We start from the raw sequence: 14,440 nt of genomic DNA, 5'->3' as shown, positions 1-14,440 counted from the left end.
CTTTAAATATTTGACTATGTGTGAATAGAGCCAGCTCCGACAAGATTCGCTTGTTTCAAGAACAGTAATACACAGACTACATTTTGAAAGCATGTTATCTCATTAATCGCTAAACTGAATTATGTGGCAACAAGTTCAGCTAGTGGGCAGGGATGCAGAAAAGTATCTTGGTGGCTTGAGTTTTATTAAGTGAGTATTTTTACTTCTTAGCGGTGAAAAAACATTGCTGTGAACACTGTACGCCCACAGCTTGGTTTAGCTTTTTTTGTCCCCTGAAGTCGTTGCGCAGCCACAAAGGGGACAGGCGAGCTTTGAAGCACATTTAAACTGACCATGATCCCAAAGTGGTGAAACTCATCTCGGTTATGTCTCTTCCACAGAAAGAAATGATCAGACAGAACAAGAGGAACGAAGAGAAATCAAACAGCGGCTGACACGGAAGGTAAGCTGTGAACGGATGACGGGCTCTCCTTAGACCCTCAGAAGTCACACGCACGTCTCCAGTGACTTTGTTCATGGCCAGATGCACACGCACAGATACGTGCACACACCCACACACTTAAATGAGCTTTGGCACGCCGCGCACACACTTTCACATACACTTCAAGGACCACCTTGCGCACGACCACAGACCTGCATCTGGGATGTACAGTCGCTCACACTCTCACACACTCCGGTGACCTTCAGCATGCGCACCCAGTCCAGTTTCTCACGCTGATGATGACCTTGCGCTCACGCACATTCTCAGCAGGGCCCCTCACTTGTCGGAAAGCACAGGAAGCTCACGGAGGTCATTTGCATGCATATTGCTAAGTATGCTCTTGCACTCATGGGAAACCATGGCCCTGTGCAACATCCAGATCTAATCTGCGTGGGAACGGCTGGCGTCCTGCTGGTACCTGCTTCCTTCCCAGCGTAGTTTCCACTGGCAGCACCCAGTGGTTTTAGAGGTGGAACATACTGCGAGATGTCCAGTCAGGCTCCTGAGATGTCTGAAGTTAACAGAATGGCACTGCCTGGGTAATTCGAATGGCCTTCTAGGTTTATCGACGCACACCCAGGCGTTAAAGCAGCACGTATGCCTATGAGAAGCAGCAACATACATATAACCGAACCACTTCCATTTCAGCCTACCTAACACACTCAATGTACGAATGAATTTGTCAGTTACTTATGCTTGGAGCTTCTCAGTTAATAGATTTCCACCAGCAAATACTATTTATATTATTGTCCGGTTTGAGAGTAACAATTTTTAGAAAAAGTCAGCATTGGGTGTGCAGAAGAAAGAAGAGCATTTCTAGTTACCAGTCACCTACCACTCACTTACCTTATTTCGTTGTTAGCACCCTAGGCAGACAAACACAATATACATGATCAGCATAAAATGGCACCTTTTTTTCATTCATTTCTTAGTCACTAGCCAATACAATACACTTAGAGGGCAGACATTTGCTCCTTCTGTTATCTCTATAATAGCTATCAAGCATAGATGGCAATTGTATAGGCACAGCCCTCCAATGGGCCTGCTGTTACTATGAATCCCCTGCACGGTTCATTCGTCAGCGCGCTAGCAACAGCCAACCAATAGTAACTTGTTTCAGAAGGGTTGAGCCAGGGAGATAAAAAGGTAAGACAGTAAGAATAGAGGGGTCTTGTAGAGAATTCACATTACAGTTTGAGTAGCCGATTTTTACTCTTGCTCCCGGCACCATCCATTTTCCTAGAAATGGGAACATTATATAGCAAGAAATAAACTGGACGGCATTGGTTAATGTCAAGATGCACTGTCTTGCAATCCATATCCAACAGTAGTGATGTGCGCCTCCACGCTTCTCCCAACCCACTGCCAACCTTACAATAATGACATGTAGGTCAAAAGAAGACGCACGGAAATAGGTTTGGGGCTAGGGAAAGAAAAGGAATCACTGGATGTCCACAGGCAACTGCATGATCAAGCAGCTGGGCTTGATCTGAACTGCATTAGACTGACCTCTAAAGGAAAGAAAATACTTTAAGCATAACTATGGTATTTGCTTAACACTGACATTCTGATGTTAATATATGGTATACCTGGTGACACTCTCTGTATATCCAACTCAATTTTAAAATTAAACTTTATATCGTCCCTAAGCTGAAATAATAAGTTGATGTGACTCTGTTATTATAGTTTCATTGCTAAAAAGAACTGTCTTCCATATTATGTGGTAACATTCAATGACTGATTACTTTTAGTGTAATTGGTTGATAACTGCCACATAAAAAGCATTTGTTAATATCACATAATTAATTAACAGAATTAGCAATTATAAACTAGTTCCAAATAATACCTCAATACCATATGTACCATACGTGTTCTAATAACATTGCAGACTTCCAAGAGTTACAGGTTATGAGGGTTCCAAAGTTCTAAACAAAAAGTTCTGGCTCCAATATGTGTGTATCGTGATTGCCTAGCAAGAATGCTATGGACCATGAGGAACTTATCCTCCAAGCATTCAAGATGGCCACCACCATTTGAAGGCCTTGTGAGTCTTTAGGGCATATAGTCCTTCTTGCCTTCATTCAAGTATTTAGAGTAGTGCATCTGTATGAGATGCAAGGCCTCTGTCCAGGTGATGCATACACTCTTTGCACCCTGCCATCATCTTCTGATTCTGAAGATGCCCATGGTCAAGAGGTTTGAATTTGCACATCTCTAAACAGGATCAGCTCGCAGAATAAAGGTGCGTCATGTGCATTGTGACAGCATGAATCGTACAAAAAGGTTTTGGAGGGCTGCCTTTTCTTTCTGAGATAGGAAAATGACTCAGTCAGCAGGCAGAGTTCTTGGTTAGGTCCCATTTGTAGCAAGCTGTCTTTTCTTGGCCATAGCCATCTGTCTTTGTAATGGTCTATGGAGGGTCATACTCAAGATCTGATGATACAGAGGTGATTAAGTCATGTGGGGCTCAGAACTGAAACTAGACCTCTTTTTGTAGGACTGAGCTTAATTAGGCAGGATACCTCTGTGGACACACCACACAACTGTGGCGTTGACTTATGAGGTTGACTCGTGAGCTGCAGGTGCCTGTAAAAGGTTCTCATTTGTAACCTTGCCAGCTGCATTGGCAAGTCAGAAGGCCAGGACTCTACAGACGCAGCAGCTTAGGGTGGTGCAAAATGTTTGGAAAGGGAACAGCTAGCAAAACTCGGAGCCACTCTGCCAAAAATGAGTTATTGTTTCATCTTGTGTCTACGACAGCTCAAAAAAATAGGAGCTTAAGCAACAATATGAGGCAAGATTAGGTTATTTTACCTGAAACTATAGAAGGACAATGGCCTCCAAGACCATGTAAGAGAGGTGCAAGGAATAAGCAAGAGAGGCCATGCCAAAACTTTGTGTAGGGCAGTCAGCGATGACATGCAGGGGCTGCAGAATTGGCTGGATTTAGGGAAGGCTCATCATTTGGACAAGAGAAGTAATTGTGATGGGATGGACTAGATGTAAATGTCTCTTATACAATGTATCTAGGTTGGGAATCAGCAGCCATAAAAGTTTGAAAATGAAGAAACAGGGTGCAGGCATCTGAAGCAGACTAGGCAGGTCTGGTGGAGGTCAAGGTACACGTCTCTTTAATATTAGCGTCTATAGCATCAACAAGCATTAAATAGAGAGTTTTGTAGCAAGCAATAAGTAAGTTGTTCACAAGTCAGAGAATAACCCACTTAAAAATATGTCCAACTGCACCATCCTGCGGAACACAACAAAGGCACACCTCTGTCTGTCAGGATAGCCAGAAGGAACAGAAGTAAGTGGTCACAGCACATGTATATAAACACTCACTAGTTTTTAGCTCTAGGTTTCTGGGACACAGTCACCTCTTGCTTCAGGAGGCCCTTTCATGTCAGTGTCTTACACTGCAGTGCAAAACTGTCATTAAATCAAGCTACATACAGGCAAAATTTACAGAAAATGGGCTACTAATGACTATTGTCTGATGCTAAATTAATATCATGTTACGCCTGCCTCTGAAGTGTGCTACATTTGTGTTTTGTTTCCATTTGTTCTTATAGCTCAATCAGAGGCCGACAGTTGACGAACTTAGAGACAGAAAAATCCTGATTCGTTTCAGTGATTATGTGGAAGTGGCAAAAGCACAAGATTATGACAGACGGGCAGACAAACCATGGACAAGGTTATCAGCAGCAGACAAGGTAAGTTCCATAGAGATATATACTGTTTGTAGCCTAGCTTGATACATAAAGGACGAATACATAGAGCGAGGCACACTGCAGTGGCACCAAAAGACAAAATAGTCATTTTTGAAGAGGGGAGAGGGTGAATGGAAACATGTTATTTGATAAAATTGAAGATCTGTCAGGCCCACCCAGTTTTCTAATTTCCTTCCTACTCCACACTCACAGACCTTATATGATCGCCAGCTTTATCTTTACATCCTCAGTCCTGTTCTCTAGTCAACCTGTGTCTTTTCGCTACCATTTCTCCACACCTTTCCTTCCCAACAATGTACACGAATTGGAGTAATTTCTAATAGGGGTTTGAGGCTTTCCCAGTAATAGTAACTCAATGTCTACAGCTGCAACACAACCTCCATTCCCGAGTATGGTTTCAGTGGCACTTTGCTGTCACTCACGGCACACCTAATGCACTGACAACAAGAATGGGACGAGTACAGAATGTGACATGTAGTGCTTGGTAAGAACATGAGAAAAGAGTGAAGTGTTGCTGCTTTAGGATTAAAACATGATTTCATCATCTCATTGGTGTGTTAACTTAAAAGGTTCTATCCCTCAGTCTATAAGTGGATTACACATTTGATGTAGTTGCCTATGGGTATTTTAGGATGCGATTGTCTGATACACTATTGGTGTATATTTTTTTATTTCCTCAGTATCTGCTTTTATTCTCACAAGGACCTCTTGTTTTTTCACATTGTCTGTTATCTGGATTATGCCTTCTTAAAAAATGTAGCGTGTTTATACTGCTTGTAGATTTTCTAGCAGTATTAGTATAAGAACCAGCTTTGGCGTAAAGACACATTTTGCAATGCTAGAAAACAGTTTACCTGAACTAAGTATCTGACGCTGCAAATAACATAGCAGGAAAATCTCTGGTTAGGAGACACATTAAAACTGTCTGTAACCTTTGAAAATAGCGTTAACAAAATCAGGAGAAAGTCTCAGTACCATCAGTATATACATATATATATATATATGCACTGCGCCTCTGGCCTGGTCGCCCCCCTGCTCCTCTACGCCTGCCACTGCTGCCCTGCTTACCTGCCGAGAGCCTTCGCCGACGCCGCCAGCAGCGCCCCAGCCGCCGCTGGGCCGCCCGCTCTGCCGGACCCGTTCCCGCGCCTCCTGCCTGCGGCCCCCGCCCCCCCCGCCACACGATTGGTTAACCCCTTCCCGCCTCCCGGCGGACCCGCCCTCCCTGCTCCCCTCTTAAGGGGACCTCGCCTGCCTCTAGGGAGCGACCACTGCGCCTCTGGCCTGGTCGCCCCCCTGCTCCTCTACGCCTGCCACTGCTGCCCTGCTTACCTGCCGAGAGCCTTCGCCGACGCCGCCAGCAGCGCCCCAGCCGCCGCTGGGCCGCCCGCTCTGCCGGACCCGTTCCCGCGCCTCCTGCCTGCGGCCCCCGCCCCCCCCCCCCCCCCCGCCACACGATTGGTTAACCCCTTCCCGCCTCCCGGCGGACCCGCCCTCCCTGCTCCCCTCTTAAGGGGACCTCGCCTGCCTCTAGGGAGCGACCACTGCGCCTCTGGCCTGGTCGCCCCCCTGCTCCTCTACGCCTGCCACTGCTGCCCTGCTTACCTGCCGAGAGCCTTCGCCGACGCCGCCAGCAGCGCCCCAGCCGCCGCTGGGCCGCCCGCTCTGCCGGACCCGTTCCCGCGCCTCCTGCCTGCGGCCCCCGCCCCCCCCGCCACACGATTGGTTAACCCCTTCCCGCCTCCCGGCGGACCCGCCCTCCCTGCTCCCCTCTTATGACGCCCCCTCAGCGACCGCGCAGCGGACGCGCGCAGCGGGAGCACCGATTGAGCGCCGAAGGTGCGCCAAAGGTAAGCCCGTCTGCGCCCGTCCGCGCCTGGACCGCGCCCAGTGCCAGGACCCCTGGCCCCCACCGACAGAAGACGACCCGACGGACATACGACGCCGCCACCCTCAACGCACTCAACGCCGGCCGAACCCCTGGATGCTACCGAGCCACCCCGAGACGCACCCACGGACCCTTCATCTGCCAGTCCTGCAAGTTCTCCTGCACCCGGACCTGCACTGCACCAGCACCCACCAAGCCGAACTCCAGCAGCAGCCACCTGAAGTGCATTCTGCTCAACACCCGCTCCGTCCACAGACACGCCGTCGAGCTCTGGAACCTGCTCGACACCACAGACCCAGACGTCGCCTTCCTCACGGAAACCTGGATGAACGCCTCCTCAGCACCCGACATCGCCATCCCGGACGGCTACAAGATCATCCGGAGAGACCGCGTCAACAACACAGGAGGAGGCATCGCCATCATCCACAGGAACACCATCCGCATCACGACCAACACCGACGACACCATCGCACCCGCTGAACACCTGCACTTCCAGATCCACGTCAACCCCAAGACCACCCTCAGAGGCACCCTCATCTACAGACCCCCGGGACCACGCACACAATTCAGCGAGGACATCGCCGACTTCATCAGCCCGCTCGCCCTCCCCTCAGCCGACTACGTCCTCCTCGGGGACCTCAACTTCCACCTGGAGAACAACGACGACCGCAACACCACCACCGTGCTGGAAAACCTCGCAAACCTGGGACTCAAGCAACTGGTGACCACCCCCACCCACCTCGCCGGACACACACTCGACGCCGTCTTCTCATCAAGCAAAGACATCGCCTTCAGCCACGCCACAGGACTCCACTGGACGGACCACAGCTGCGTCCACTTCACCTTCAGAAGAACGACGACCCACCACCACCAGCAACAGGTTGCCCGAAGAAGCTGGAACAAGATTACAGCCGACCAGCTCGCCGCTTCCCTGAGTCAGCACCCTCCCGCCAGCTCAGCGAACCCCAGCCAGGCCGCCGACAACCTCACGAAGTGGATCAGCAACTGCGCGGACGAACTCGCCCCTCTGAGGACCCCGCCCAGCAGACCCGGCAGCAAGAGAGCCCCATGGTTCACCGACGAACTCAAGAGCTCCAAGAAGAACTGCCGAGCCCTCGAAAAGGCCTGGAGAAGGGAACCAACACCGGACAACATGACCACCCTCAAGCTGGCCACCCGGAAGCACCACCAACTGATCCGCGCCACCAAGAAAACTGCATTCAAGGACCGACTGGACAACAACGCACACAACTGCAAGGAACTCTTCAACATCGTGAAAGAGCTCTCCAACCCCAACGCAGGAAACAACGACATCACCCCATCGCAAGACCTCTGCAACTCCCTCGCCTCCTACTTCCACAACAAGATCGCGGACATACACAACAGCTTCAGCAGTCAACCATCGCACACAACGACCGCAGCAACGCCACCCACCACCAACCTCCGCGCCTGGACTCCGATCAGCACCGATGACATCGTCCGCATGATGAACTCCATCCACTCCGGATCTCCGACCGACCCCTGCCCTCACCACGTCTTCAACAAGGCCGACACTGTCATCGCACCCCACCTGCGGGACATCATCAACACCTCCTTTGACACCGCCACCTTCCCGGAGAGCTGGAAGCACGCCGAACTCAGCGCTCTACTAAAGAAACCAACAGCGGACCCCACCGAACTCAAGAACTACCGCCCCATCTCGCTCCTCCCGTTTCCAGCCAAAGTCATCGAGAAGACCGTCAACAAACAGCTGGCCGCCTTCCTCGAGACGAACGGATCCCTCGACCCTTCACAGTCTGGCTTCCGAGCCAACCACAGCACCGAGACCGCCCTCATCGCTGCCACCGATGACATCCGAGCCCTGATGGACAACGGAGAAACAGCGGCCCTCATCCTCCTAGACCTCTCCGCCGCATTCGACACGGTCTGCCACCGCACCCTAGTGCAACGCCTCAGCAACGTCGGAATTCAAGAGAAGGCACTGGAATGGATCGTCTCCTTCCTCGACGGAAGAACACAGAGAGTCTGTCTACCACCGTACAAGTCAGAGGCCACCGAAGTCATCTGCGGCGTCCCTCAAGGATCCTCGCTGAGCCCCACCCTCTTCAACGTCTACATGAGCCCCCTCGCGCCCATCGCACGCCAACACAACCTGAACATCATCTCCTACGCCGACGACACCCAGCTGATCCTCTCACTGACCAACGACCCCGCCGCTTCCAGAGCCAACCTTCACGAAGGGATGAAAGCTGTAGCCGAATGGATGACGACCAGCCGCCTGAAACTGAACTCAGACAAGACGGAAGTCCTCATCCTGGGCTCCTCGCCCTCCGCCTGGGACGACTCCTGGTGGCCCCCCGCCCTGGGCTCCGCACCCACACCGACAGACCACGCACGCAACCTGGGCTTCATCCTGGACTCCTCCCTCTCCATGACCAGGCAAGTCAACGCCGTCTCCTCGTCATGCTTCAACATCCTGCGCATGCTACGAAAGATCTTCCGGTGGATCCCCACCGAGACCAGGAAGACGGTCACCCAGGCCCTCGTCACCAGCCGACTGGACTACGGCAACGCCCTCTACGCCGGAACCACCGCCAAGCTCCAGAAGAGACTCCAGCGGATCCAGAACGCCTCAGCCAGACTCATCCTCGACATCCCCCGACGCAGCCACATCTCCGGACATCTGAGAGACCTGCACTGGCTCCCCGTCAACAAAAGAATCACCTTCCGTCTCCTCACCCACGCACACAAAGCCCTACACGACCAAGGCCCGAGCTACCTCAACAACCGCATCAACTTCTACGCTCCCAAACGCCACCTCCGATCAGCCAGTCACGCCCTCGCCGCCGTACCCCGCATCCGAAGATCGACAACAGGAGGAAGGTCCTTCTCCCACCTGGCCGCCAAGACCTGGAACTCCCTCCCGACCGACCTGCGCCTGACCCAAGACCACCTTTCCTTCAGGAAGAAGCTCAAGACCTGGCTGTTCGAGCAGTAGCAGCACCCCCCCCCCAAGCGCCTTGAGACCCTCCGGGTAAGTAGTGCGCTATATAAATGTCCATGATTGATTGATTGATTGATTGATTGATTGATTGATATATATATATATATATATATATATATATATATATATATATATATATATATTATTTTTTTTGTCTGCTACCATTGATCCATCCACCCAATCGATGTTTTTAAGCGTAAACCCCACTATTCTGTCTTGGCAATCATGCATGTATCCATTCACCCATCTGCCTCTGTGTGCACTGGGAATGCATTTGAGTGTTCTTTGAGGTTATATTTGTGCTGTCTGCGTGTGCAGCTGTGTGTTATGTATGCGCCCGTATTTGTGGCACAGTGCCTGTGTTTCCATGCAAGTCTGTTGGTCTATGTGCTTTGGTGATGGTAACTGTATTGCTCTATGTGTATGGGCGTGTGTTTGCGTGTTTATGTGCACAGGCATGGAATCTGTACGCTAGGCATTTTGTACTGGCTGTGTGCATTTTATTTTGCAAGTGTCTTAACTACATACCTCTGAGTACATTTAATATACAAAACTATACATATTAGATTTGTCAATGTTTTTAGGTTAACAACTTTCCCAGTGTGCCTCCCAATATTTCTATTGTCTTCCCAAATTCTTGCCAAGCTAAATAGCCATTTTAGAGCCATCCAAAATAGTAATAGATTTTATCTTTCATTTGGTGACTTTGAGGCCTGACTTCACAGTTTTACCTCGTGGGGAGGATATTGGTGTTTTTAGTACATGACTTGCTAGTTGGCTGCATTTAATTATACTCCCAGCCCTCTTTTAGGAATGAGTTGAGCTAGCAATAGGTTTCTCACTACTATCCATGTCACACTCACTCTCGTATCCTTAACTGATAATTGGTTGAGCCAATAGCTATCAGTTTTTTTCGATCATAGAGAAGGCAACCAGTTATAATTTTCTGTTCTGCGTAAAAATAAGGCGACTGAAAATCGATGTTAATATAAATCTAAATTTGTAGTTAATACCAGTCTCTGACCCAGCCACCCATATGTAAAGTATTCAGCAATGGGTTTGCTAAGAATGTTAATGTGATGTATTTTAATTTCCCCGGGTAAGTAATAAATCCTAAGTAGGAACTTTGCCCATGTTCTTAGAACATAGAAACATAAGATATGGCTCCTCTCTCATAAAGTCAACCCTAGAGTTGTTACAGTTATTTTTTAACACTGTAGGAGACTGTTTACACAGTGCCTTGTGTGATGTTAAATGTTGTGCCTGTGATGTTCATATTTTAAGTCTCAAACAGGATGTCATACATAGATTTGCCTGCATGCATGACTTGTTTGGCCTCCCATATATTTCCCTTTCTGGCATTGCTTCTATTGTTTTAGGTATGGCGCTGGTTAATTACAGCTATAAGATGGTTGAATATGTGTTAGTTTGTTCTAATCTAAAATGCTTGCCTGGAGATACCTGTGCATACATATTTGACAGATTTAACGTTGATTGTATGGGCATGTTTGAGTTTGCATCAGTTCTACTATCAATTTGCTTTGGTTTTTATTTGGTATTTAAGCTGGGCTCATTGTCTTTGTTGTCAATTCAAGGTGGCTGTTTAAGTGTATTTTCTAACCTCTTGTTTCTCCCTGTTGACTGGGAAACCCTTTGTAGTTTACCAGATATTTACTGGCAATGACAGGTTTATAGGCTGCTCCATGATTCATGGCTTGTGCCCATAATACTGCTTTTATTTTCACTAATAATGTATTATGTCGTGGTCAGACCAAAACGTGATGCTTTATATACTGTGTATTTTTCTAATCTTAGGCAGCAATCCGTAAAGAGCTCAACGAATACAAAAGCAATGAAATGGAAGTACATGCGTCAAGCAAGCATCTGACAAGGTTAGACTAACTTCTTACAAGCCTTTGAAATGGTGTTACTTTTATTTCGTTCATGTAGCTCAGTCTGATCCTGTCCCACGACCTCTGCATGTGTGGAATATTTCAACCCTTTAGCTCTGTAAATGTACAGCTGTACACCGAGCCAGATCAAAATGCCAGGGAGTTTTTATATTTCAGCTATATCTAAGGACCATGACCACATTAAAAAAAATACATACCTGAAATAAGTGCTGACTCGACTTGTAATTTGAAACATGTCGAGTTCCAAAGGCACAAACAAGGACAGCAAAGCCGCTTAAACACCTTGGCAGTGAAACAAGGTCTAGCAAAACTTGTAACAACATATTGTAATCTTGGAGAGACAGTACTCATGACTGCAAGTTCTCTGATGCATCCTTGGGGGGCTCTTCAAATAATTGCGCTAATTATTTTGCAAGGGTTCATTTATCATCCTCTTTAAGCTCCCATTTTCCAAAGAAAAATAAAAGTTTGGTGCACCAGAGAATTTCAGAGCCTTAGTTAGTGTATTGCACATATACATTAGTTTATGCTCTAAGTACAAAAACAATGTCCACATACATTCCTTACGAAGATTCCCACACGTTATGGACCTTCAATATCCTTGTTAAGGGGTTTTACTCAAGTCTGCCCTTGTGGTTTGAGTGAGGGCACTGTTTTATCACCATTATGCTGTAAATCTGTTTCATAATATCATTTTTGTCTGAAATGAAAGTGTTTTTTATGCTAGTCCACAGCCAAACAACCTGAACAGTTTGAGCTCCCATACGGAGGTTATGAGATGAGTGAGAAAATATTAATGTAATCCTAACCAAGTTACTTTTGTAAGCACCATATATGCTGGTTTTGAGCCCCCAATATGTGTTTTTTTTACTACCTGGTCAGTATAGGTAGACGAGGAAGCATAACTTACTCAGGATGTGGTCTATTACGACCAATGAGAGGCTGGGATGTCTACTTATCCGTTTCATTGGTGGGGGCAGACAGTCCCTTCATGATATCAAGCCAATTTCCTGGATTTGTGGCTAGAGTTTGCAGAAGGTTTCTATGGGTGCCACTGGAACCTCTGCGTTCTGCTGACGATCTAGATGGCTGTCCGAGGGTTGCTTAGCTGGCAATTACAAAGTTTGGGCCTGCACCAAAGAGTGGGACAATGGATTTAGGGTGATGGCATTAAGGGACTTTGTTGTAACCTGTTAGTCTTGCAGGACGCTTACCATGATGGCATCAACAAGGGCTAGATTAGTAGGTTTGTGCGTGCAGGGGCAGAATGGAGAGCTGAAGCCACGCCATTCACTGTAGTTCCAACTACTACTAGGCATCTGGTAGTCATATTGACTGAATTGCATGCAAAATTCAGTTGTCGTTTGGCATTTTGGTCCTTCATAAAAGGAACTGTATTCTTTGTACAGCTTCTCTGAGCTCTTCTACAAACACGTATAACTCATGTCATCTCTGTTGCTTATCTTGCTTATCTGAGGCACAGAACGAGAACCATACGCATTCATATGGATCTACAATTCTTGAAGTTTATGCATTTCTCCACTATTTTGGCAATTTAAATATGTCAAGATAGGAAGCCTTGCTCCAAAAGTTAACATGACTTTATTAGCGGAAATGAAGTAAACACTCTATGTAGGCTGGATTACGGCACTTATCTGTGTGTTGATGATGTTCATTTGTCCGCATTTACACAATGATGTACCACCTGCTTGACATGTATTAGTTAAGCCTGGGAGTAGATCCGCTACGCGGAACTCTGTGAAGTGACCAAAAATCTTAGCTAAGCTATGCCGAGTTCTGCAAGCAGCAGAGTGTGTTACGTTGCACCATTCATGCAGATTTTTAACGCCAGGTGTTTGTCCCGTGCTGTAAAATCAACGCGAACAGCACCACGTTTAGCACATGAGGGCGCTGCTTCTTTCTGCCACTTGAGTAGATGTTCTACTCGAGGGGCAGCTTCCTTAACACAAACAAAATGTTTCTCAATGCGGGCGGCTGCGACCATCCACGACTGCCTGCGTTGAGAAATCTCGCCAGGAGGGGGTCTGGAGTAAGTTTCTCCTCGCTCACACTCACCAACTTAATGTTGGCGAGCACGAGCGAGGAAAAACCTCCGCTCTGCAGAGTTTTTTGGAACTCCGCACTCTACGTGGAGCGACAGATAGGGAAAAACTCCGCATGCGGAGCGGAAATTCATGCCCAGGCCTAGTATTAGTATCCATTCAGGCAGAGTACTGTACTTTCCAAACATATAGTTGAACACATAATGATTGTTAATAGAAACTTTTGTATGTGTTTTTTCTTTTTATATAGAAAGCAATGAATGAAACCAGTGGGAATTTGAGCTATCACATGTCCTGTTGCCGCAGATTGGAAACTATTAGAGTGTCTTCCACAAAAGAACATGTCTAGCTTAATTGTAAGGTTTTCCACCTGACACGTGACTGTTTTTTCTTTTTAGGTACCACAGGCCCTAGTGATTTCTTCTGGGAAGAAACATGTCTTTGCCTTCTGATATTGGTGCTGCCGAACACATATCAGGGAACATAGGAAATCCCTTCCTGAGGTTCAGTGCGTGCAGCCTGATAAACGCACAGGAGAAGCGACGCAGAGGGGATGTCTCTGCACACTAATCGCTGTGGGTTCTACAAGGTGTGTTGATGCCTGAAGATTGGCGACCCGTGGCAACCAGATTCGTGTGATGGATCGACAAAGAGCCCGATAGCAAGTGGCAAGCAACGAGAAGACCCTATTGAGCTCTTCATAGCGGGTTTGTTTTGCACTGCAGCATATCCTGGGAGAGAAGCTGTGCATGTAGTGACTTTACCGTGCCAAGGACTAGGACATTAAGGACACCAGGCAATGGTGCGGAGCCATCAGCATTGCAGTACATTATCACTGGACGTTTGGATGGACGGTTACTCTCTAAAACTTTCAGTTCAAGTTACAGCTAAATGATTTCAAGTATCAACATTTGTTTTGTTTTTATATGTCTTATAGAAACACTACTGCAACATTTTTTTTTATTCCTGTTGAGTTTGTTCTTAAATTAAACAACTTTCTGCAGGTAATGAACGTGTCTTTGTGGTTTGCAATTTAACTGACTGCATTAAAAAAAATATATAATATTTCTTGACCTTACCAAGAAAGACACCCTTATCTTTTGGATCGAAGTTGGGCATGAACAACACTGCCAGTGTTAGGAGTGGGGTTGTGATGGCACTGTGGCAATCCTTCTTCTACTTTCCCTATCCTTAGCAATAGCATTGCAAGAATCTGCTTCCCCACAGTATAATCATAGTGTAGAGCAGTGGTCTTCAAAATTGTAATGCAGCGCCTCCCTAGTGGGGAAAAAAAATAATCGGGCCCCCCCTCAGAATTTTCCAGAATTATTCTATTACATTGACAGTGTTTAAATATGTT

The 14,440-nt window shown here is 47.4% G+C and overlaps 1 protein-coding gene across 2 annotated transcripts in view; it reads left to right on the top strand.

Annotated features, from left to right (window-relative positions):
• Positions 1-14,079, top strand: part of PHACTR3 (phosphatase and actin regulator 3) — a 581,252-nt gene extending 567,173 nt beyond the window's left edge. For both annotated transcript variants that reach the window (XM_078650448.1, XM_078650449.1), the window contains 4 exons: positions 381-442; positions 4,054-4,194; positions 10,920-10,996; positions 13,479-14,079. In XM_078650448.1, coding sequence (XP_078506574.1) covers positions 381-442; positions 4,054-4,194; positions 10,920-10,996; positions 13,479-13,494 — 296 coding nt within the window. In that variant the 3' untranslated portion in view covers positions 13,495-14,079. The remainder of the gene's footprint in view (positions 1-380; positions 443-4,053; positions 4,195-10,919; positions 10,997-13,478) is intronic.
• The last annotated feature ends 361 nt before the right edge of the window (positions 14,080-14,440 follow it).

This window comes from Lissotriton helveticus, chromosome 7 (assembly GCF_964261635.1).
Source record: "Lissotriton helveticus chromosome 7, aLisHel1.1, whole genome shotgun sequence".
In the NCBI taxonomy this organism is placed as follows: Eukaryota; Metazoa; Chordata; class Amphibia; order Caudata; family Salamandridae; genus Lissotriton; species Lissotriton helveticus.
Note: the sequence above shows the minus strand (reverse complement) of the source record. Positions and strands in the feature narration are given on the sequence as shown.